This window comes from Pempheris klunzingeri, chromosome 2, assembly GCF_042242105.1.
Source record: "Pempheris klunzingeri isolate RE-2024b chromosome 2, fPemKlu1.hap1, whole genome shotgun sequence".
In the NCBI taxonomy this organism is placed as follows: domain Eukaryota; kingdom Metazoa; phylum Chordata; class Actinopteri; order Acropomatiformes; family Pempheridae; genus Pempheris; species Pempheris klunzingeri.
The window spans coordinates 12527083-12553799 of record NC_092013.1 but is presented as its reverse complement, the minus strand read 5'-3'; the positions used below and the strand labels follow the sequence as shown (position 1 = coordinate 12553799).

The window sequence follows — 26717 nt, the reverse complement described above, 5'->3', positions numbered from 1 at the left end:
TAAAAGTACCCTGTGAAGTTTTTAACCACTAGTTGTACGATGGAGCAACTTTTTTTTTTTAAGTGGGTCAGTATTTTGCAGCTATCATGTACGAGCACGCGGGCGACACAATACACAGTCCTTTCCACTGATCTACAGCTGGTGGTAACACACCAACACTGATGACAGCAGTATTGCTGTGAAGACTGCAAGTAAGTAAACATGGATGTAAACAATGCACATTTTCTTTAAAAATCAGCTTCTTTTTTTTTTTTTATATGGCAGGAATAGTATTTAAACAATTTGTTACCTCAAAGATGCACACCCACTGCGTACATGTGTGAAACAACGACTGTAAACAAAAACTTCATTTACAAAAAAAACTCCACAGAGCACCTTTAATACTTTGACTCCACTATACTGTTGGGGGAAATATTGTACTTTTTACTCCCCTAAATGTATCTGACAGCTCTAGTTTCATTTCAATATTTTGCACAGAAATCCTGTGATGAAAAGAATCTTACAGATAAAACTACCCAGCAGTGAAAATTTGTTCCATCTTGACAACATTAAAATGCTGCCGTTAATACAATATCAGTTCTAATCTGATGATGCAGTGCTGGATACAGTGACATAACACTGATAGGGCACAATGTGCTGTCAAATTCATATTTTTACTTTCAATACTTGATTTTATTGCTAATACTTCTTTTATCCAAGTAAAAACTGAATAGGTGACTTTCACTTGTATTTCTACACTTTGGTTCTTAAGTAAAAGATCCGAATACTTCCTTCCTTCCACCACTGAGTTTTTTTAGATCTTTTATAATTTCACTACCACAATCACAAAGTCCAACCTAAAATTGTGTTTGATGTCTGTTCCAGCTGCCTCCCTGACTTTTTGGTGATCCCTTCCATGGCCGAGCCCTGTGTTAAGATTTTAAACATGCTTGTCCTTGTTCGATTGGCATGCACACTCAACACATTCTCTTCCTATATTTTGTGCTCAAGCCCTGAAACATCAACAGATGCATAAGCAATAAGGCAAAAAACACTGAGAGCTGATCCACACTGTTTGTTTTCCCAAGCACAAACGCACTGTGGGCTGTTTGTAGATCAAAAAAGAAAGATTTTGCAGTTGCCGTTTGATCTGACCTTCAGTAGATCCGAGCCTAAACCCGAAGAGATGAAAGATGGCAGTTAGAGTGTTTGCACGTGTCAGAGATGAAAAAGAGGCAGAATAAGCTGAATTAAGAGGAGGACTCCTATGGAGGACTGCAGAGTATGACCCCGTCCACACTCTGACGTGTTTTCCTGCAACGAGAGTTAGAAATAAATGCTCTTTTTCTACAGCAAACAATACGTTATGGTTGTGTTTGCAATTCATTTATGGAATTTGTGCCTAATTTCTTAGCGTGCAATGAGACATTTTAAGCACAGATTTATAGCAAGTGAATGAATTATATTTTGTGGAGAAATTATTATCACACAAAGAATAATTATCGCATATAATAATTTTAGCTTACAAAAATCTATTCCATGTTCACTAAATAATGGTCATTTAGTTGATTTGCTCTCTGTCAACTTCCCATCTCTGTTGAAATGAGCAAATGTAACATAAGAATGCCAAGTAAAAAACTACATTAATCATTATAAAGCCTTGGCTGCGTAGCCGGAATCATCAAGTTACCAACTAGCTTAGTCAACTACTGTTTATCTGGCAGAGATCAGCTAACTATTAAAGAAGATATCTAGGCAGAGACTAACAAGTAGAAATTCATTTCTTTTCAAAGATTTGGGAGTTTACACCTATGATTAAATCCGAGTAATGCTTACGTGCATTTTGTTTTGATATTTTGCACAGAACTTGACTGAAAAGGTTGTTTGTGGATGTGTGTAGGAGAAAATGTCCAAAAGCAACAGGAGAAGAAGAAAAAATCATGCACACTGTACTAGGTAACACCGAGTTACCTGATGAAGGTCTAAGGACTGAAAGGTTGTACTTAGAATAAAGCTTTTTGCAAGTAAAAGGACAGTGTGTGTTTTTTCTCCTGATATTTTGCACAGAAAAAAATCTATGATGTTGTTTGTTTGTTAAAAATAAAGTATCACAATAATTTCTCTACAAAACATAGTTAATGTGCTAACAAAGCTCAAAATGTCCCACTGCATGCTCAGGAATGCAGTGCAAACATAATGCTATAATTACAGAGTTTCTTTACTTACTAAGGCACTGTAGTCAAAGCAGGAAGTCGGGCCTTTACGGTAGCGGGCGTTGCTCAGTACTTCGCATGGATTCTCCTCCTGAACTGTTTGCTTTTAGTTAAGGGAGGTAACTTAACCAACCTGCCACGCAAGATGGATGAGATCTTCACATTCAGCACATATGTGAGCATCACAGTTTGCGAGTGCGTGGAAAGGATACACTCTGTCCTGACCTGTGTCAGTCTCTCTATCTCACATGAGCTGCAGGGGAGCGTCTCAGCGACCACGAAGAGGAGGTTGGTGTTTTCTATCCGCTTCGCGTGGAACAGCCTGTATGGGAGACAGTGATGGATGTTTAGCCAGTTTCATACAGCGAGTGCAGGGCAGGCTTGAGGGCACAAACACATTCTGCTGATGCTACAGAAAAACACACCGTGAGCAGTTTCCACAGTCCTGCAGCACGTTGTAGGAGTTGGTGGTGTTTGTAAAGTAGAACTGGCTTTGGATGGTAACGCAGCTGCTTTCCTTTGTCTCAAAACCTTCTACCAGGACATCATCTAGGACACAAACACATCCAAGTTTTGCATTTTATAGGATGTTCACAACATTCTTACAGTTCATTTACATTTTTTAACACAGACTAATTTGGTGTAAACCGATTTCCACCCAGATTTTCTGTGAATATTCATCTAAATGTTGTTGTTTCCTGGTGCAACAATAGACTTCATTGTTAACAAAATCTCTGTTTAATGAGGTCAGCTCAGAACACGTTCATGGTAGCAAAAACTAAGGACAAAATGCAAATGAGCTGCTTGTTAAATTTATGTTGAAGTGACTTTAATCTAATTTGTATCATCTTTAACATAAGAACATAAAGTAATGAGCCTTTAAAAAATTCCTGACTCCATTAATTCCCACAGATAATTATGTGCGTGCATAAAGACTGTGTTAAGATGCATAAATTCACCTTGGTAAAGCCAGCTGTTGGAGGCCAGTCCATACAGTAGTTGCTGGATCACAGACCTGGAAAAGTGTTCACATTGCACTGAGAGAATGAAGCATTACATTCTGTAAAAGCCAATGAATACTAGTAAAGACATGTTACAGCTACGGTAACATTGAGCTGAAAATAACAGTGCAGAGCAGCAGCTGCCAAGAACAAAGAAAAAGGCACGTCTGGATTCATGTGCAGAAGCCTCACATGCTCCTGGTGTCACCTGATTGGCAGTAAACAAAGTCTCACCATGCCACTGTGGATGTCCACCAGGCCAAGCTGAGGATGTCAGCAATGGATGGCTGCAGAAAAACATAGTTGCAGATGAGAGTTCTTACAAAAGTTACAAGTTATAAAAACGCCCCAGAATCTTAAATCTGCAGGTCGTCTTTTACCACAAAGATGCCCCTTGGTGCTGCACCAGTGTGGCTGCTGCTGACCGGTTCACATGCAGACTGGTAGTGGAAAGACTGACGGCGAGTGAAAATTGAGTTGTTGTAAAGTGCGTGCATCAGGTGAGGATCCACATCGCCAAAGAAAAGACCAATCTGTGATAGATGGAGGAAAAGAAAGACGGATATAAAGAGGGAAAGAAGATTCATCAGAGAAACAGCACCTCACAGTGGTTCTATATAAACTTTATTGATTCCCCCCCCCTTCTTGTGTCTTGCTCCTCCATGTTGTTTTGTTTCTTTTATTTGGCAAGTTTAACACTTCAATGACAAGAAATATTTTCTTTTACCAGAAAACATACAAAATCTCATGTAAAAAGAGCAATAACAAAAACACCATTAACTACATCTAGGCTGATCCAAACCTCAGGACACCTGCTTCCAGACTTAAAAAAGGGTAAGTTAGACATTTAACTAAAGCAGGATGGATGCACTGAAAAGACACTGATGATTCAGATTTTTTTTTTCTTTTGCATCACTTTTAAAACTTTCTTTTGAAAGTAACATTAGATGATATTCTGTGGCACATTACGGCATAAAGACACACCTTTTTCCAGTGATCTCTCTGATTGGACATAACCAGGAACCCACCATCATCAATCAGATAGCAGAGGAGATCCTACAGACAACATGGCATCAAGTCAGGGGCAGGTTTTAGCTCTTTACTATGTCACTGAACAGCAGCAAACACAGTAAAACTCTACATAGATGCTGACATACACAACTACAGTGGGGCAAAAAAGTATTTAGTCAGCCACCAATTGTGCAAGTTCTCCCACTTAAAAAGATGAGAGAGGCCTGTAATTTTCATCATAGGTACACTTCAACTATGAGAGACAGAATGGGGGGAAAGAATCCAGGAAATCACATTGTAGGATTTTTAATGAATTAATTGGTAAATTCCTCGGTAAAATAAGTATTTGGTCACCTACAAACAAGCAAGATTTCTGGCTCTCACAGACCTGTAACTTCTTCTTTAAGAGGCTCCTCTGTCCTCCACTCGTTACCTGTATTAATGGCACCTGTTTGAACTCGTTATCAGTATAAAAGACACCTGTCCACAACCTCAAACAGTCACACTCCAAACTCCACTATGGCCAAGACCAAAGAGCTGTCAAAGGACACCAGAAACAAAATTGTAGACCTGCACCAGGCTGGGAAGACTGAATCTGCAATAGGTAAGCAGCTTGGTGTGAAGAAATCAACTGTGGGAGCAATTATTAGAAAATGGAAGACATACAAGACCACTGATAATCTCCCTCGATTTGGGGCTCCACGCAAGATCTCACCCCGTGGGGTCAAAATGATCACAAGAACGGTGAGCAAAAATCCCAGAACCACACAGGGGGACCTAGTGAATGACCTGCAGAGAGCTGGGACCAAAGTATCAAAGGCTACCATCAGTAACACACTACGCCGCCAGGGGCTCAAATCCTGCAGTGCCAGACGTGTCCCCCTGCTTAAGCCAGTACATGTCCAGGCCCGTCTGAAGTTTGCTAGAGAGCATTTGGATGATCCAGAAGAGGATTGGGAGAATGTCATATGGTCAGATGAAACCAAAATAGAACTTTTTGGTAGAAACTCAACTTGTCATGTTTGGAGGAGAAAGAATGCTGAGTTGCATCCAAAGAACACCATACCTACTGTGAAGCATGGGGGTGGAAACATCATGCTTTGGGGCTGTTTTTCTGCAAAGGGACCAGGACGACTGATCCGTGTAAAGGAAAGAATGAATGGGGCCATGTATCATGAGATTTTGAGTGAAAACCTCCTTTCATCAGCAAGGGCACTGAAGATGAAACGTGGCTGGGTCTTTCAGCATGACAATGATCCCAAACACACCGCCCGGGCAACAAAGGAGTGGCTTCGTAAGAAGCATTTCAAGTTCCTGGAGTGGCCTAGCCAGTCTCCAGATCTTAACCCCATAGAAAATCTTTGGAAGGAGTTGAAAGTCCGTGTTGCCCAGCGACAGCCCCAAAACATCACTGCTCTAGAGGAGATCTGCATGGAGGAATGGGCCAAAATACCAGCAACAGTGTGTGAAGACTTACAGAAAACGTTTGACCTCTGTCATTGCCAACAAAAGGTATATAACAAAGTATTAAGATGAACTTTTGTTATTGACCAAATACTTATTTTCCACCATAATTTGCAAATAAATTCTTTAAAAATCAGACAATGTGATTTTCTGGGGGGGGGTTTCTCATTCTGTCTCTCATAGTTGAAGTGTACCTATGATGAAAATTACAGGCCTCTCTCATCTTTTTAAGTGGGAGAACTTGCACAATTGGTGGCTGACTAAATACTTTTTTGCCCCACTGTAAATGTATAAAATGTGGTTATTTCTGTTTACTTGCTCCAAGTTTTTTACTGAATAAATGTCAAAATAGAATAATGATCCAATAAAGGATAAGATTTTAGCTCTGTTTTAGTCTGTAAACTTTGTCCTCTCCAGACCAGTTTAATAGTGTTAAGAACACATTTAATCTCTGAAGAACAACATGTGATGATAGTATCTGATACTGTACTAAGATAAAAAAAAGTTCTTACGTCAGTGTTCACCTCACAGTCCATCTCACAACTTCTGGATGGTCCACACTGTTTAAGAAAACATCTAATGAGACAATACAGTCTGATTAAGTGAGTAGTGGCTATTGGCAATTAGTGGCACTGTGTCATACCTTGTGTGAGCCCTGTCGACTGTCTGACACGTTGCTGGCCAGGATCTTAAACTTGTCCACCCACGCTTCCAAGTCCAGCTTTACCCCGACCACTGAGTGATGAGACCCACAAGATTAGTGCAAAGAGACGAAGAGGAGAGCAGGAAGCAGCATTTAGGTACAAAACAGAGCGAGATGAAATATCTGAGAGATTTTTTAGTATTGGGAGTTCCACATTAAACACAAGAAAAAATGTTTTCTTACCTGAAGGTTTGAGCAGTTTGCCTCCTAAATTAACCTCAACAGCTGAACTAACTAAAATTCCAACGGTGCCGTTTTCTGCACTTACAGGGTCGTCCAACGCTGTTCACAAAGAAAATGTGATTAAAAGCTCTGACGTGATGTCACAGTCTGATCTCACACAAGTTCATCATCAGTCTGACTTCATGCTTAACTGACGCTGACCATAATTTGTGTGACACTTGGAAGTTAATTTCTGACCTTGGGATGAAGATATAGAAGAAAATCTTATCTCAAGGTCGATTTACAGGCCTTTTAGGAGCTTTCAACCATAACTAACCATCTTCAGCGGTGAATGGAACTGGCTCAGGTGTCATTACATGACCAAAGTGTGGAAAATTAATCACATGATAACCAGTGATCATACATGGTGGGGAGGGGGCGGGGTCTCTGTTCAAGGTTTGAGGTTTCATTTGAGCCACTGTCTGATCAGATATATTATATACAATATTCTGATTAGAGCCACGTTGAGCTGTGTTTGATCAATTACTCACCAGATCTCGATGGAGGCCTGAACATGTAGCCTTTGTTGTCGAGGCTCCGTCTGTAGTAATTTGAATTAAAGGGTTCAGGATCCTCATCCCATAACTCAGCAGCTCTGTACAAACATAATAATACAAATAATCATTAAATGTTTTTTTGAATAAAAAAAAAATGCTTAAAGACATATTTCCTTGCTTGAATAAGTGTACTAGTCTTACTCACATGTTGGGAAAAACCCGTGTTATTCCTCCATCAGTGGACGCAAATACAGCCAGGAAGCCGTACCTGTAATTAGGTTTTACTTTACAGTTCTGTTTGTTTTACTCCGATAATTAGATAAATATAACAGATTTCATTTAATCTGAACAAAGTGTCTTTGTAGTTTTTGCCATGATGGATAGTGTGTGAAAAGGCTGTTAAAAAACACAAGACCTGACGTGCCAAGTCCGTCAAATGAGACAGCTGTATAAAACAACAAGTCAACTTACGAGTTCAGGTCCTTGTTCTTCCAAACACGAGAAGCCAGCTGTCCAATAATCCTAGAATCCAAAATCAGGTTGTGGATGAGGCCTTGGTCACCTGGGACAAAAAAACAAAAACATTATCTCATCTGTGCGTATGCAGACTGTAAACCACTGAATGCTGGTAACACACTCACACTCGTCAGATTCTGGGGAAATGTCCAGCATGAGCGCGAGGAAGTTCTGCAAAAACTGGGTGTTGTTGTCAGAGAGATGCAGACGTTTGCAGTACTCCCTGGAGAAACAGACCATAGAATTATTGCTAGCAGACAGAGGAAGAGTGAAAACCAGAGAGCAAAGAGAAATGTTCGTCACCTTGGAGCCAGAAACACGTGTCCTGCGGATTCAAAGGAGCTGGGCAGCAACGACTGCATATCTGTAACGGAGACAGAAGGTGACGTTGGTGTTTCCATCTCATCTTTGCGTTACGTCTTAATAAAACAGAATCGCTGAAGCTCTGCCTCGCTGTACTCACACTGGAGCTGCAGCATCACATCACTCAGGTCTGCCTGGATGTAGTACTCATTGTAGGGGGGTAATACCAGTCCAAGACTACAGGTGGCGACATCCCAGCATGGAGACGCATGAATGAGGAGACACAGAGGGGAAGGGTCTTACAGTGAATCCATCTGTACATGCATTCCTCATCAGACCATAGCTGGAGGATTATTATCTATAATTCATAGCATTGTAACGGCTCACCTGTAATCTGTACCATTGATAGGAGTCCAGGTGTATGCCCTGTACACCTCATCAATGTATTGCTGCAGTAAAGGAGACACCAAAGTAAGAAGGCTACAGTTTAACCGCTTTTAATTTATGTTTCAAGGTTTTGTGGAGGTGACTGTGATTTTTACCACCTGGGTCTTAGTGTTGTAGTTTTGATCATCTTTCATGTCTCTCTCTAAAAGATTCATTGTAATTTTAGACATGAGCACCCTCAGCCCACAGAACACAGTCCCCAGAGAGCTCGATTTAGAGGTTTAATCTGTGATCCAGATGAAAGAGTTTCCACACCACTAAAATTCAACAAAGGACTGGAACATTTTATTACTCTTACCAGGCAACACCTACATTTATGAATGTTTTCCTACACCAATGTCTTTTTTTATAAAGATGAAAAAGAGAAAACGGGTCTATGTTTTTATCTAAAATCAATAGAAAGAACTGCTATTAAACAGACCTTGTGTGACCTTGGATTATTTTATTTGCAGGTTGCACATATTCTGTATTCTGTGAACATTCTCCACAAACCCTCCTCTTCACTTTAAGCATATTCTTTTATCTATTTTTCATGCTTTTCATTGTATTTTTTTGTAAATGTATCATTCTTCACTGTTTTGCAGCACTTGAGTGTTTTTTTTAAACAAGATGACGAATTGTCAGACTAATTTCACAAACAGTACATGAAATTAAATCAAGTTTTATGAATCCAGCCAAACAATTCTGGCAAAAAAAATAGGAATTAGGCCTTTAACACAGTCACCTAGACCACTTATTTGAAAGTAAATATAAAGTGAAATGCTATAAAAATATGTTTTCAAAGACGTACTGTACATATGCACACATATCAAGCTGATTCATCATATCCTGATTAGATCTGATCATTGAACACACGATAGTAAATCCCACATGACAGCTACAGTCAGACTGAGGAGGTTAAATATGTGAAGATATTCAGAATGAGAATTTACTTGCCTCATCAATCGATTTGATAAGAGTTTTGATTTGCATTTCACCAGGTCTTCCATCAATCATTTGTCGCCGGATCTGGAGATTGAAAACACAAAGCAGGTTTTTCAGTCACAAACGCGTTAACGCGGGCCTTCAGTTACCTGCACAGAACGCTGCAGACTGGTAGCCAGATTGTCCTGAGGCAGATGATGTTGTTCACTGGCCTGGTAATAACTTTGAACATGAGCTCAACATAAGCAAGGAACAGTAAATGCCTGAAAGCAGAAACTTTTTTCATTTTCAGTTCCATTAAGTGTTCACCTCCTCTTTATTTCCATCCTCCACCTCTGCATCCAGGAAGTCCAGTGTCACAGGCTCAGGGAGGTTCACGAGCTGAGAGGAGCCGAGTTAGAAAAATATTTTTAGACTAACATCAAACGTAGAAAGGCTGTATCATAATTCATAAATCATTGATTGATTGATTCTTTTCCATATGCCTCCCCCTCCCTGCTACCCACAGTAAATTATGCTTTAGGGCGGAATAAAAATAAATCACCTTTGGCTGTAGATTAGGGTGAAGCAGAAGATATCCATTTGGATCAATAGCAAATATGTATCCATTGGCTCCAAGCTGTTGAGGAAATAGAAAAGCAAAAACAAGCAGCGATGTGTAATTCTGTTCTGCCCATCACAAGTACGAATGAAGAAAAGCATGATTAATAATGGTGCTAATGTGATGTACATACATTATATCGTGGTGTTAGACGCTTTATCTCGTCAAGATGCACGTCGACTCCCATGACGCCCAATATTAGCTGATTCTGCTCAGACAAAAGCAACAATACATCCAGCCAATTAGAGGAACAGTTTGGGAAAAGTGCTTATTTGTTAAATTAGATGAGAAAATGAAAACCAGTCTCATGTTAGCTTAGCGAGAAGAAGTCACTACGTCGACCCAAGAAACAATAAAACCAAACAAAAACAGTGAGCTTTAGAGGAGCTGGTAGGCATTTTGTTAGCTAAAAACAGAGCCAGGCGAGTTATTTCTCCTTCTTTGGAGCTTTAACACTAAGCTAAGCTCCTAGCGGTAGCTTAATATTCATCGAACTGTCATGAGAGTGGTATCGACCGTCTCATCGAGCTCTCTGTAAGGGAGCAAATAAGCCTATTTCAAGCTATTTCTTAGGGGTAGTCATTTAAGATTCTATGATATCATACAGACAGAAGAGATGAATTCTTCTGCCTTTGAAAGTCTGTATCAAAGTCAGTTTTGTTACCTGTGAGTTTCCGTCCATAGTGAGATTAAATACAGGCAAAGTCCCAGTAACTACCATGCCAAGACCCTACAGAAACAAAATCATATAAATCACATTATTTATTTATTCAATGTGTACATACTTTATGTTTGATGCATTCACCATATTTGATCATATACAGCCAACAGGGTCATGCAGTCTCACCAAAGCATCCTGATACACATTGGTCCACTGAACCTGCTTGGCATCGCTGCCTGCCAGAACCATGGGGCGTCCCAGCACGTCGAGGTACTCCTGACAAAACAAAGAGATACGTGATCGGCCTCAGCTTCAAGGCAACCGACAGCATCAGGCCACGGGGGGAATGGGTGTGCAAACAAATGGAAGTAGATGTTTCTACAGAGTGAACGAGTGAGTGCCACAAGGAGAATTAGAAAGAGAGAAATAGGGATCAGCTGTATCAGAGGCACTAGACAAACCCACCTGGGTGTTAATCCTTATAGCACAGATGGAACGGATCTCAAAATAGTAACCTGGCAAGCATCAGAGAAAAAACACAGAGAGAGAGAAAGAGAGAGGGGGAGAGGGGGGAGAAAGGAAGAGCAAGTATGAGAGATGCTATCAGAAGAAACACAGGAGTGGTGCTCATAAATATTCCAGATTTTACTAGATGTTACTAGACCAGTGACTCAGCCACTTAACTCCCACTGATAAGAAGCTTAAAGAGGAATACCACTGAGCTTTGAAACTAAGATATCTGATTTTGGACTTGCACAGTTCAGTCAAAACCAGTAGATCAGCTCAAAGCCCAACCTAAGAGCTCCTGTGGAGCCTGAAACCTGATTTTATTATCAGAATCTGCTTAATAAGAAGCAATTTCTATTTGAGCTTTTTTCCAAGCTGTTACCATCATGTTTCATTGCAACAGGGCTGCAAATAATGATTATATCCATTATAGATTTATCTGCTGATCATTTTCTCAATTAATCTATCAATTATTTGATATAAAATATGCCACAAATAGTAATAATAAACCCAAAGATATTCAGCAAAGAAAATAAGCAAATCCTCAAAATTGAGATGCCAGAACTTGGTGATGTTTCACTTTTTTGTTTGAAAATTAATTAACCAATTTCTCAACAATCAAAATAGTTGCAGAACAATTTTATTTCATTTAACTAATCAATTAATCAACTGTTTTCTTCCAGCTCTTCAATGCAACTAAATGACTATTAATACATACACTAGAATTTAACAGAAACAGTCCTATAAGGTGCTAAAATTACTCAGGCTACCACCTTTAATGGTCAATAACACAGAACGTGTGATTCACACATTTCATAAAATCATATTCATAATCCACAGACAGCATGTGTCATCTGATACTGGAGATACTGATCTGGGACAAACTGACGTCTTTTAGTTAACTAAAAATATAATTCCATGTATATAAATCAGATGGCATAAAAGGGCATTCCCCTCTCAGATATAAATCGCGTCAGAGTATAGAACGACTCTTGAACGCTTGACGCTTGAACAAAAGGCAACTCCTGTGACACCAGTAATCTGAGTGCCATGAAGTCGCCGTCCCTGCACGAGCAGAGAGCATCCTCATGAGCAAGAGTTCTCCTGGAAAAGATCAATGTCAGCGTTCAACCGAGAGCAAATTTGATCTACACGAGCAAAACTGACCTCTGCCTGAGCAGTCAGAGCCTTGTGACAAGCATCACTGGTGTGCTCACAGATCTGAGAGGCAGGCCCATTAGTCGGGTCAGTGCACTGTTCTGCACATTAGACTCAGTGATTTATTTATTTGTTCTTTTGTCTAAGCATTGATTAATAAAATACAGCAGACAGCAGACAATTATTTTAAAGTACAGGCTGAGTGTGGCCACTTTACGCTACAATGATCCTGTTTAGACACAAAAAATTAGGACAGCTTTTGAGAATTCTTATCTTTAGGTATTGCAAGTGAGCTTAACTTCTGATAGCCTTCTAATGGCAATAATGCAGTGATTTCTAACCAGGGGTACTTCACCGCAGGTACCTCTGAGGGCACTTCTGCAGTTGCCCTGGGGTATATGTGGAGAGCTCAACCAATTAACCAAAGTCAACTAATTCAACAAAAAAAAGACGATAGTGATTTGATAAAAATATATATACATATCTACATATTTTGATGATTAGGATTACAAATTGGCTTTACAATGACCTTTAGTAAAATCAATAACCAGTAAGATGCCCATCAACATGAAACTAACCAAGGAGGGAAGTTGAAATAGTTAAGTAAAAGTAATGAATTAACTGTTGAAACTTTAAGTAATGGATACATGGTTGAAACGTTCAGATCTGCTACTCAGAGTAGAACAAGTACGAATGCAATACAAGGGCTGTCTGGGTTCAGCCAACAAAAAACAAAAAAGCAGTGAACCATTGCTGAACAGGATACGACAGGGGAATAAAATAAAAACTAAATCACCTTTATTCGTGCATGCGATCCACTGTAAAGGTGTGACATCATAGTTGTGCTGACCCACAGAAAAAGTGAAAACTCGGACCTTGGGAAGAACAAATAGAGCCCATTAAACACAAGTTTAAAGAGGTGATTAAGATACCACCGCTTCAAATGCTGTAAGTGACAGGTATTATGTTTTATGGTGGGATGATCAGAGGAAACCAACCGTTTTGTTGGGCCAGTTGTATTGCATGAAGACATCCTGAGCTCTGTCCTCTCCTCCATCAGTAAACAGCATGATTATTTTATTGCAGTTGGCCCGAGGGACATTTGTCTTCTGAAAATACATTCAAAAAAGGAGATTAATGAGAATCAACAGCAGGGTTGGTCAATAGAGTAAAACACTGTGCGGAGACATTAGTATTGACACAGTTCCCAATCGATGTAAATCAGAGTGTCACTTGCATTTAACAGCTGGTTGAAGGCAAAATGAAATCCAGACTTGTAGTCGGTGGTGCCTTTAGCCTGCATCTGCTGCACGGCGTCTTTGAAGATCTTTTTGTTGCGCACGTTAGCTTGGACGAGATGTTTGAAGCAGGGAACCACAGCTTCGGCCTTCTCATTAAACTGAATCACAGCAAGAGACACGGTTTTGGGGTTAAATGTGTGCAAAGCTGAGTGAGTGCAACAAAGCCGAGACAGAGATGTATGAACTGATGGGAGAACCAGTGATGGAGAGTCAGTAAGTGTGGCAGATACTAACCCTGGCCACGTTGACGTAGTCATCATCAGACAAAGTGTCCAACATCTCCATCACTGACGCTTTGATCAGTTTCAGCGTGAGACCACTGACACTGCCGCTCCTGAGGAAACACACATGTATCATCCCAATCACACACTCAGTCACAAATATAGAGATATAGGAAAAATGTTGAATTGTCAAATCCTCTCAGAATTATGGAACAATGTCGTAGATGTAGAGGATTTTTCTGTAAACTTTTAAACTCTTTTGGTGTGTTTGCTAAGGCTGATTTTAAAACATCCAAAACGTCTATATTATAAAGTACAATACAATTAACTGCTTCTTTTCCAATGCACATTCTCTCTCCCTTTAAGTGCCTGACTAATGTCTTCAGCATTGCTGAACACTTTACACATCCTTCCCTCTGATGTTCAATCACAGACGCGATTTCCCCTGCCGCAGTGATTAATCAGCACTGATAAATCATTTTCAGTTGTTTATTTTTCCATCAACCTCCTCCCGCTGTTTGCAGTCCACAGAGGAACGCACTAATGTACAGTTTGCATTAACCCACAGTTCACTATGGGCGAAAAACAATCCAATGAACCATAATACTAACAGCACATGGGGTTAGAAAATGTCCATCTTTCATGACTCATTGCTTCCTGTTTGTATTTGAATACACGGCTGCCTATCTTGATGTACATGTGACGAGCAAACAAACATGTTTTGTGTTGATGAAAGGTCATTGATGAGGGCTGCTCTCCTATTTTCCTCATTCAACTCAATGAGAGGATTGCAACGAGTGTCAATGAGCGACTCATTATCACCTTAATGAATTGCAGCCATGGGGACGGTCGACAAAACACACTCTACCACCATAGAAACAAAACATGGTGAGATCACCTTTAAGCTTAAAAGGAAGAGTTTGGGAAACATACTTATTAACTCCTTTCATGAGTAGATTAATAATCCTGTTATGTCTATATGTTTAATATTAAGCTGCTGGTTAGCTTGGCTTAGCAATAAAGACTAGAAACAGCAGGACACAGCTAGCCTGGCCCTGTCCAAACGTGGCAAACGTTATCCATCAACACCAAACTGAACAGTGAAAATGCTGCGATGATTTCTCGGCTGGAAGCAGCAACTTCCTGTGCAACTCTGCCAGCTGCCTAGCACCTGCCAGGCTTGCTGTTCTCCATCTATAGACTACATGACAACATCTCATATAAGCAAGGTAGATTTATTTCTGGTGTCTGAATCATCTTTACCGTATGCTTTAGGCTCTCATACATAATAAGCACTCTCAGCTCATTTTGGTGCAGAGTCACTGTCAACAACTTTAATCTAGTGTTTTTCTCTAGTTTTGCAGCCCAAAGAAGCTGCTCACTTATGTGAAATAACACCAGATAGTCTATGCACTTCACTTGCAAGTGAGAAAGAAGTGTTATCACAGATGGATTTCAGCACTAGTTAATTATTTAAAACTGCAAGGAAAGTGAAAGTTACACTCGAGCAGTAGTAGAAGCTACATAACCATACTTTTTTTTTTTTTCTCAGTACACCTATGCTACATACACATTTAAGCCCTTTAGTCCAACCCAAGAAAGCTCCAAATCAAACTTTTTGAAACATTAATTACTTACACATCGACAAGAATGACCATATCTTTGGGGGATGAGGCTCCCTGGATGTACCTGTGACAAAGGAGAGGAGAAGATGCAACGCTTCAGCCCTGCGAATCTACTGCACCTGTGACGGGCTGACATGAAAAAATGTTTTAAGCAGCATACTGTACCAGGGCCTCCGCCTGACATCATATAAGTCGATTTTATCAGGGGCTTTCCAAGGCGTAGCTGAAAAAAAAGAAAAAGGAAAGATGTACATTTACCGTTGGTGTGCATTTATGACAATTCAAAATTCACCCTTCATATTCAGCATCAAATTCTGGGGTACAGGAGTGATTGTTCCTACCTGGGTAGTAACGAGTGACACCCGTCGCACTCCCGAATGCTTGCCATAGGAGTGACGGGTCCTCCTGACTGTTCTCCATGAACACTTTCTCCAGCGCCTGTGTCCAGTTCAGCTCATTCAGAATGACTGGAGCTGATGGGAGGAGAGTAAAACTTCTTAAAATATGAGAATTATGTTGAAAATCACAAGAATGTGACATCTTGTGTGATAAACAATATGATGAGAACGACACTTGCCTCCTTTATAAATATCTGTGGGGATCTGAACAGCTGTGTAGGAATAGTTGACATTGTTTTTGAAGTTTGGATCATACACAAACTCCAGCTTGATGTGCGAAGGATTTTCCATCTCTCCCTCTCCGTCCATGGAGTACTATGAGGCAAGCATGACAAACCACCTTTTCAACACCTCTACTATAGCAACTTTTTTCTACATTGCAATGCCCATTTTTGTTTATTTATTTCAATAAGACACTTAAGAAAGATCAAATAATCTCCCTTCTGTCAAATGGCCTCAGTAAATATAAATAATAACAGCCGAATCAGTTTATTTGTCTCTTACTCACATAGTCCAGCTCTGCCTTTGAGTCATAATAAGCCATGTCCAGCTCCTGGAAGAAAACAGATGCACATGCAACATGAGGAGGCTGCAATGTTGTCTACTGTAAAATAACATGATGGATCGGACTCAAATGTGCACATACAGGTCTAGTTAATCCCTGGACACATGGATGGAAGCTAAACTTAGATTGAATATAATAAATCTTCACTATCAGTTAACTGTGGCAATGCCTAAAAACTACATTTATGAACTTCTTTCATTTATCTGCCTCTAAAAATCTCTTATTAGCTTCAAATAGCACATTTTATTTCAGGATAAGCTGGGCTATTCAAAAATGTCCACATGACATCATTTGATGTAAATAGTAAAAAGTAAAAAATACATTTCATTGGAATTATTTCATCTTAATTCTAAAGATGTCAAATATAATAGCTTATTACAGGTTCTTCTATTACAGATAAATTAGTGACTTTTTCGTGTGCGACAGAGACGACCAACAGGATCATGACCTGTGTTTTGGGTGAGAGGGACACAAACACACATGTTGCTTGGATCACCGTAGCAACACTCAAGGAGGAATTACTATCGCGCATCAAAGCTTATTTTCTCACAAGGACGCCGTCTGTTAATGTGTTGTTTGAACAAATGGTTCATGTGTAAACCTCACATAAATGGTGGGACGGAGATGGTTAATCTATACATTTGTAACATCTGTAAAATGGCAACAATCACGGCAAATGAACAAGGAAAAAGCAACTAATCCTTACATTTGTGAAGCTGTAACCACCAAATGTTCGCTATTGTTTTCCGCTCAGTACTGTCACATTATGAATCAGTACACAGGCTGGGAGGCTTGAGTAGAGCATCGCCATCTGTTAGTCTTTGAAGAGACTTAACATACTTCAGAATAATCATGACATCTACTCGGGGGCTGCTATGTTCCTATTTCTGGCCTGTTCTGATTACCAAACCTTATCCCCAAAGAGCCCCTTAGCCTATATTACAGATCAACTACATGTGACAAGTTTCTGCCTGCTGTTTGTCTTCTGACTGTTGCTAATATGGATCTCCTGTACTCAGAAGAGTACAGCTCTGAAAACATCCAGCCATTATGAACCAGTGCTCTTTATCAGTCAATGCAAGGAAGAGACATTGCTCATCCTCCATGTTAACCTCTCATGAGACCTCTGTGTCTTTAGATTCAGCCTGTCTGCAGACTTTCAATCCTCTGGCAAATTTTTCACCTGTTTTGTTCGTGATTTAAGAAATGTATTGATTGTAGAAGATAAGAATCGCGACCCTTTTGTGAATCACTTTTTTTTCACCCACGGTATCAAAATCTGTTCGAAAACCAAAGTGTAAATACAACAATAGTTTTATGTTGGGTTACAGGCGGGACTACCACTTGGCTGGGAGAAATGAATTTCTGTGGATATAACATTAATTTCAGAGCTTTAGAGGCTGATTTGTTACCTTTGGACAGAGGCAGGGGAGCTGTTTCCAGTCATTATGCTAAGCTAAGCTAAGCTAACCAGCTGCTGTAGCTTCATCTTTTACAGACAGGCATGAAAGTGATATCAATGTTTTCATGAACTCTTGGTAAAAAAAACATGTTGAACTACTCCTTTAACCACCTTCAATCACGTTATGTTGGCTACAAATTTCACAGCCAGAAAACATAACAGAGGCTGATGTAGATTCAGTTTATGGATATGTGTTTTGTGGATATGTATCATATTCAATTTATAAATACTGGAAAACTCACTGGAAGGCAGGAAATAAATCAGCTTATGGCGTGGTTTGGAAAATGGCAGACAGTGTCGGAAAGTCGACACCGCTTTCAACAAATGGGCCAAAACATGCAAAACCGGTCTCACCAGTCTCTTAAAATGACAGACGGATTCAGCGCCTCGGAGAGGGATGTGAGAGGTCATGTGAAAGGATGAGGTTAACCCCGTCTCGTTTTGTTGGGCAAATGAAGCAGACCGAGTGGAAAAGTGGAATGCCAATGTGTGTAGGACTCAACAGAACCTCACGGCTGAGCGCACCCAGTCATCTGTTTCACCCAGCTGAGCGCTGAGGGATCTGCTCAGCTGACTGGTGTAAATGTTCTTTCTTTCTCAGGTCGCCCCATTTAGAGTCACAGCGCTCAGAGACACAACCATCTGGTTCAGCAGTGAAATTTGACTGCCTAACATTTCCACTCTGTGAGGAAATATCATCTTTACTCTTTTTGACTGCCACCTGATGTTCAAAATATAATTTAGCAATCCAATAGAGACATTGCCAGAATAAAATCCTCAAGACATTATTGTGCCTGCAAAGAACCACATTGTTGTAAACCTGTTCAATATCTGCACTAGATGTATCAATGACTATAGGACTATTTGTATTAAAAACTCTCGGCATAGAGGGTGGATCATTTTGTGGTGTCACTGAAAATACGGATATGCTTCCATGAGCATAAGCCATCACTGTAAATATTTCCAAACATGACTGGAATTGGCCAAAAAGGAAAACTCACTGTTAGAACAGTCAAAAAAATTAAAATAAAATAAAGATAAATGAATAATACTAATAATAACAATAGCTCCTGAGGAAAATTGCATGAAAATCGCTGCATTTTCCCCAGCACTGGCACACTGCCCAGGCTTTCTAATTTAGTAATTTTAATAATAATGTACAAAAAGATTCACAAAAACAAAACAGACAAATGAAACCTGGGCTTGTATACCAGAGGAAAAGCATTATAAAGGGCTGTCAGCAATACTGATCAGATACAGTAGTGTCAAAGATGCTGGCTATATGTACATGCAATATTAACTGTGACAGTCACTCAGATTGATGAATGCAAAATTATTACTGCAAACATAACGTTATGTAAGATTTTAAGCTTTACCTTGATTCCATCCTGCCATAGATGCTCTCGCTGGAGCCGCTCTGCTTCACTGGCTAACCTCTGAATGTCAAGAACAGAGAAACGCTCACATTAGAGGACCGAGTACGACAACATGTCTGATTTCTCTGACCAAGAGGGAAGAACAATGTGAAACACAGTGAGTTGCTCTGGGACAAACCTGAGTTTACTGGCATCTGCATAATGTAGCCCTGAGTTTTGTAGCACAGGAGGGCTCTTCAGACTGTATCAGGAATTATGTCAATCAAATACTTTTCTGTCAATGTCTGATTTTTTGTTTTTTGGTTCTAATTCACAAATCTCATAGCCATCTCAAAGCTACTTGAATTAGGACTATCAATTAAAACAACATAACACATATAATATGCATACTGTATATCTACTGGATAAATACTGACTGCAGCCGAGTTTTTGCTCTGTGGAATCGATGAACAATGACAGACTTTTTACACTGTATGAACAATTAATTACTTAGCAAGTAATGTTTAAACTCTTAAGCTGTCTTTGCTAAACTTAAATGCAAGTACTGCAAGAAGTCTTTACTTTGTCAGCAAATCCATGTTTGCTTTCCCCAACAAATCAAACTCTTTCTCATCCAATGGGTCTCCCACACACTTTAAAAGAATTCTAAACTACAAAATGGGCCACAGTGCAAAATCAAACCTAAAAATAAAATGTCTGAACGCAATGCTTTATCATTATTGCATAGAATTACATAATTACATTCTAAACTTAAATGTTAAATTATCAAGAGGCTACTACTTTACTTATCACTCAAAACTGCACAATGTGGTGGTGAGAGAGGTCACTTCACTTGCAGAAAAAAAACCCCAAAAGAAATAAGTAGCAGATAAAACAGCAAAGTCAGTCAGTGGTATCAATTAAGTGAAAGTACCGTAAAGCATATACTCACATCGAGTGCTTTGCGCTTCTTAGCCAGGAGTTTCTCTATATCCGAAGCCACCTTCTCCACAATCTTCCGAGGCTGATTCTTCACCAGACTAAACCGTCGCCTCTCTTCATTGTATATCTGTAAATTTTTAATGCATAAAGTTAAAACCTAAGAGCAGTAACAGCTGCGCAGTCACTCTATTAAGTCTGTTTTTGCTGACCTAATGTCTCGGTATTGACAATTTGTAACCTTTGGCATATGGTCTCTGCTGACTTAATGCAAATCTGTGTTACCATTAGTGTGCAGTTGATAGTTATGGGCTTTATTCGATATTCAGAAATGATGATTGTGAAGTCAGTGTTTTGTGAAACTGAACAGCGTACAGCCATGTGCAAAGGTTTAAGGCAGGTGTGAAGAAATGCCGTAAAGTAAGAACGCTTTCAAAAATATAAAATGTTAGTTTATTTTTATCGATTTACAAAATGCAAAGTGAGCGAACAAAAGAAAGATCTAAATCAAATAAATATTTGTTGTGACCACCTTTTGCCTTCAACACAGCATCAGTTCCTCCACTTGCACACAGTTTTTGAAGGAACTCGGCAGGCAGGTTTTTCCAAACATCTTGGAGAACTAACCACAGATCTTCTGTGGATGTTGGCTGCCTCAGATCCTTCTGTCTCTTCACGTGATCCCAGACAGACTCGATGATGTTGAGATCAGGGCTCTGTGGGGTTTATACCTAAAACTTTTGCACAGTACTGTACATTTAAGGAAATGGCTGCTGAGAAGTTTGATCCTCAACATTTTTTAAACGCCCCTTGGAGCAGACAGAACCTTATAATTCCAAGCTCATGAATTTGCAAAAGCAAATCCTTTTTCTATTTAAATGAGGAGGACACAGGGGAAAAGTCACTTGTTGTGTTTGTGTGTTCAATCCAAATCTAAATATGGATCCTTTGTACTCACACACAATGCCTGTTGTCTCAGAAAGGAGAATCACATAACTGGAAATTCATGCCACATATTGGCTGATGAACCGGCTTTCAGCTTTTTCCTGCCCCAAACGTATTGTATCGGCCTTTAAAAATCCTAGTTGACCTCTAATGACAATTATTTCTGATATGAATGTCAAGCTTATAGTCCAAACCACAAGACTACAACAATCTGAATGCATACAACTAAGTCAGTCTGATGAAACCTGATTCACCCAGATTCTGCTCTTCTTCTCCAGAGGACCTAAAGTTAAAATAGACCACACATAGAAACGCATCACAGTTAACTTCAGAGGACCTCAGATAAAATGTGGCCTTTCAGCATATATTCCTTATGATGATTTCTTGCACAAGAGATGATGAGTTCTTTCACCCCATTTATGGGTCATCTGGACTCATCCGGGATGAGTGAAGACAGATTTGAACTGCCCCAGCAAACGACTGACTGACTACTGTTTTTAAAGTAGAAATTAGTTTAAAACAGACCAGTTGCGCTGACATGTAGAATCAGACAGATTTTTAATAAAGTTTCCCCTCTTTGACTCTTCTTTCCTCATCACCATATACTGAGAATTTCACTTCATTACACCACTTTAATTATAAAATTGTATATTAAGCAGCTTTGATTAATCATTACACTCTGTGGTCTGAGATTTAAGATTAACACTACGCATTTTTTACATTTAATCAATACCCCTCTATCGTAAAAACCTGGGCATTTCCCGACTTTAGTAGTCACATTCAGACCTCTCCAAGAACAAATAACACCTTTTATATATGCTTGATTTTGCCGTCAATATCGAACTACACAAACATTGTCTTCAGCTGTATATTATTGCGCACAGACACCATGGTGACTGGGGGTTCAAGAGGTTCATCATCATCAGATATGCATGGGACAAGATTCCTGCAGTATCTTGCTATAAGCTCGCTGTCTAGTGGGTTTTAGGCCCTACGCCTGCTGATGTCAGAGAGAGGAAGAGGACGAGACAGGAGGGGAGACAGTGACCTGGATAAATACATTTGGCAAACCTGCATACATACTGCATGACAGCCCTCTAAATGGACTTCAAGACATCCCTCAAGTTGTGTACTGACCAGATGCTTTATTGGCCCACGGTGCACAGATGGGAACATGAAGTAATGAACAGGGTGTTTCTGTGAACTCTGAGCTGTCTGAGAGGAAATAGGCCCTGTTTCGAATATATTCAGAATCAAGATGTACTACTGACGCTGGTGTAGATAAAACCTTTAAAAAAATGTAAATAAATTGAATCGTGGAAATTAAATAGAAACGGGAAATATCCACTGCATCATGCATACTGCATTGAATTAAAAGTTCTCTGGTAAATATTAGGCCTTATTTTCATTAGCGGTTTGGCTGTTGGTAATTCTGTTGGTCCAGACTGAAATATCTAAGCTATTAGACGGATTGCCATGAAATTTGGTACACATGTTCATGATGCCCAGAGGACGGATTGTAACAGCTTTGGTGATCCCCTGAGTTTTCATCTGCCACCATCACTTGATCAACATGTATACTTATCCAGCAAAATATCTCAATGTCTACTTGATCAATTGCTATGAAATTTTGCCGACATTTGTGGTTTTGAGTGAAACATATGGTACAGATATTCAAGTTCCACTCAAGACAAATTGGAAGTGTCACAGTCTCAAGCTTATTCTAATTTGTCTAACACTTCATTTATAATCAAATACCTGCAGAACTTATGATATCCTCAGTCAGACTTTGTCCTAGTTCTAACTACCAAATTTAAGCATGCTGACACCTTATACTAAGATGGTGAACATGGTAAACGTTATGCCTGCTACACACCAGCATGTTAGCTTACGTGGTGCCTAACAGAGAAACTAGAAAGGCTGCGAATTGACACAGATTTTTCTTAGCCTCTATATATAAAATATTTCATCAAAAAACATCAACATTGAAAAAAAAAATCAGATTTGGAGCAGTGATGCATCACAGACGCCAGTAGAATAACGTGGAAATGTAGAATCATGGCTTTTTATTGGTTGAGGAATTGAAAATGGCATTTAATTCAAATTACAAGCGTTTCCTTGACAAGAGAAGATTGCATAGAGCTTTCTGGGCAGAGTAGAACAATTTCTTTAGCAGATCCAGAGTGTTTCAGGAGCACAGAGGAATTAATGAGGGATAGAATGAAAGAGTGATCCTCACATCAAGGCATTACTGCAGGCTGCTGGCCGACCATCTGCTCTGCTGTGACACAAACAGAGAGGACACGTGCCGCTGCTCTCTGCTGAGGAAACGCCCCCACACATCTTCACAGAGCAGGGCTCTCTTGCCCCCTACAGATGATCTTTGGTCCTTTTTTTTTTTTTGTTGGCATTTGCCTTTCCAGGGACAACCCCTTATTCCCAGTCACCTGTTGCAGCGAGGATCTGACATAACTTTGACATCTTAGTGGACATGGCAGGCAAATGGTTAGACCAGATCATGTGAAAGGTCAAAATAGGAAATATGACTTTTAAATGCAGAGCACTAGCCAGTGCTTTATTTAAGTCTTAAACCCCCGTTTACAGTACCTCCAAATGACTTCCACAAAAATCAATACAGGTTCAGTTTCAGACTTTGGATTAAATTAATTTAGGACTGCAACTGATGATTAGCTACATTATCAATTAATATGCCAGTTATTTCCCTAACTAATAAATAAAAAATGGAGGCATATCTAAATTGCTGCTTGTTTTCTTCTGACCAACAGCAGGCTGGACAAGAGGCGGAGTACACCCTGGACTGGTCAGCAGTCAATCGCAGGGCTGACACACAGAGAGACATCCATTCACGCTCACACTCACACCTACGGGCAATTTAGAGTGACCAGTTAACCTAACCTGCATGTCTTTGGACTGTGGGAGGAAACTGGAGTGCCACGAGAAAACCCATGCAAAAGCAAGGAGAACATGCAAACTCCACACAGAAAGGTTCAAACTGCAAACCTGCCGGCCAGAAGATTCATATTTGGAACGTTCTTGCGATGAGGCAATAGTGCTAACCACCGCACCACCGTGCTGCCCTCATTCTGAACTCCTCAAACACAAAACAACTCCAATTGACATTGGGACAAACAGCGCAGACACTGACCCACTGTACATGAACAGGGACTGTGTGTCAAAAGGATCCCTGCTTTCAGGTTTCTGACTATGCGCATCGCTGAGGATCTCTCCTGATCTATCGACACCACCACAGTAGTCAAAAAGACACATGAAAACCAAAAAAAAAAACCCACTTCTACCGCTGCTCCATTGAGAGTTTGCTGGCGTACTGTATCCCTACATGGTCTGTCAGCTTCTCAGCAGCGGACAGGAGAGCCCTTCAGAAGGTCATCAGAGCCACCCACAAGATCATCGGCTGCTCACTGCCCTCTTTGGAGGACTTATTCAACTCTCTCTGCCTCAGCAGAGCAGCCAACATACTGAAAGACCCATCCCACCCTGGACATCATCTCTTTGACCTGCTTTGACGCTTCAGGTCCTTCACATTAGGAACAAACAGACTAAGGAACAGCTCCTACCCAAGAGCCATACGATAACTGAACACTGCCAAACACTAGTGACCATCTGAGCTGTGTGTGGCAATCAGTGCTTTAATATCACAGCTGCACATATGGAACACTGCACAAACATCTACATTACAACTGCACCTTTGTATGTATACATTCCTTAATGCACAACTTGCATACGGAGCCACTGAAATTTCAGCAAATGTGCAATATCTCTGCTGCCATCGTATGGTTTTATAATTTTACATATGAACATATAAGTCAGCATTACTACTCAATTTTGTGACTATTGTGCAATGAAGACTTTCTATTCTACTCTACACATTGCTAATTAATCATCTTCCTTGAAATTTGACTTTAATTATGATCATCATATTTCTCCTTTCTCTTAAAGGGTCAGTTCACTGAGATTTCACATGAAAGAGAGATATTTTCTGAGATATTTCACGAGATTTATTGAAGAAAAATTCTAAATATCCATATCCTGTAAAAATGTCAATACTGACATCTTTTCTAAGATATCCTTTTTACTCTGGATAAACCACAGACCTCATTGGAAACAGTTTGCCCTGCAGCTACTTCTTACAGGAAATAGTCCCTCCCTTTGGAAAAATATTCTCATTTACAGGGTAGGGCAGTTTAGAAATCGGATTACCTTAATGCACGTAATGTAAATCGTCATGTAAAAACACATCTGAGAGCTTGACGAAAGATACCCATCACGTACATGAACACAAAGTAGTAAAGTAAGTATCAGATAACACAGGAGTTACACGATCCGCTTACAAAAGATCTGAATTAGTATTCATGAGTGTAGGTGTTATTAAACTCATGGCTTCATGAAACATGATACTAGATTTTCTAAATCTAACCACTGTAGGTGTGTGTTCAGGCATCTCATTCATTTTGTAGGAATCATACAATGTATGCAAGATTGATAATTATTGCAATTAATATGTGATAATTATACACACAGATCCAGCAAAATGTGGTTATGATATCTAAAAATCAGAGCATACATTCTGAAAACTGATGAATATAAAAGCTATTACAGAGAGTTTTATGGGCAACAAAAACATTGTGCTACTGGCTGTCTGTTGCTCTTTTAGGATTCCCAGACAATCATGTAAAAAGAAAAGTAGTTTCTGAAAGACAGGCTGTAATTGTTTTCTTGTTTTATGCACCTACTTAGGTTTAGCTTTTAAACTTAACGGGTTCACAGCTATTTTGCACGCTGAACTCTCTTCTCGGTGCATTTCTTATTGAGTTTATGCAGCACTATGATGAGTAAGGCCTGTATACTATAAAAAGAGAGTTACACACTCACCCCTTTCAACTGCTGAGCTCCAGTGATGTGCTGAAAGACTCTGTCAATCTCCTGCTCGATACGCCTGGCCCAGTGCATTATCCTGTGGATAGACATCACAGGCTGTCACACAACACAAATGAAAAAGATAGGTGTGTGTGTTTGTTTGTTTTAGAGAAGTAAGCAGTGATGTTGCAACAATAACAATAGCTGATATCCATGCATGGAACAAAACACAAATTGTGAAAACGTTACATTATCTTCAAAATGGTAAATGCACCTTTGTAAAGTAAAATTACAGGATTTTGCCTCTTTCACAATTCATAAAGCACCAGTTATCAATACTTGACCAATTAATAGGCTGGTTACTCGTAGGACGAGAAAAAAAAAAAAAAAAAAAAAATCAAGCGGGCCATTTCTGAGAATTTCACACCTTCACTACTCTATCAACATTTTCATATTTCCCTTTGTCCACAGATTCCACCGATTCAGTGTTTTCTAATTCTATACAACTTTCACTGAATCACAGCTGGAACAGAAAAGAAGCTTAGACAACAGTTGTATCCAACACTGAGGTTATGCGTAAGCCTTGAAATGTTGTAAGGCTACCTAATCAGCTTTGTTAACTCATCCTCATAATTCTGTGAAAGGATGTTTCCAAAGCAAAGAAAAATATAGAATTTGCACAAGTAAATAGCTTTTAAGACCTGCTGTGACAGTCAAGGTCTCTTGATGTGATTGGAATTTCTTGCAGTGCCCCTAAAATAGAGAACCTACTGAGCCAGGATGAAAAAAAACATCCGCTGTGT

At 39.7% G+C, this 26717-nt stretch overlaps 1 protein-coding gene across 1 annotated transcript; it reads right to left on the bottom strand.

The window, feature by feature from the left end:
* Window positions 1-1166: 1166 nt before the first annotated feature.
* Window positions 1167-26007, bottom strand: LOC139211383 (voltage-dependent calcium channel subunit alpha-2/delta-2-like). Its single transcript, XM_070841659.1, has 37 exons — window positions 25930-26007; window positions 20087-20203; window positions 19156-19215; window positions 16261-16305; window positions 15932-16067; window positions 15696-15827; window positions 15520-15577; window positions 15368-15418; window positions 13743-13842; window positions 13445-13606; window positions 13206-13316; window positions 13004-13082; window positions 11008-11057; window positions 10729-10818; window positions 10546-10611; window positions 10015-10092; window positions 9825-9899; window positions 9590-9661; window positions 9293-9364; window positions 8297-8358; window positions 8070-8146; window positions 7910-8012; window positions 7732-7829; window positions 7562-7652; window positions 7296-7358; window positions 7085-7188; window positions 6555-6653; window positions 6312-6403; window positions 6181-6228; window positions 4178-4249; window positions 3574-3726; window positions 3428-3480; window positions 3152-3207; window positions 2618-2741; window positions 2405-2514; window positions 2206-2288; window positions 1167-1293 (listed from the first exon to the last, which is right to left on the bottom strand). The coding sequence occupies exons 1-37, from the start codon at window positions 26005-26007 to the stop codon at window positions 1198-1200; spliced, it is 3216 nt and encodes a 1071-aa protein (XP_070697760.1). The 3' UTR covers window positions 1167-1197.
* Window positions 26008-26717: the final 710 nt, after the last annotated feature.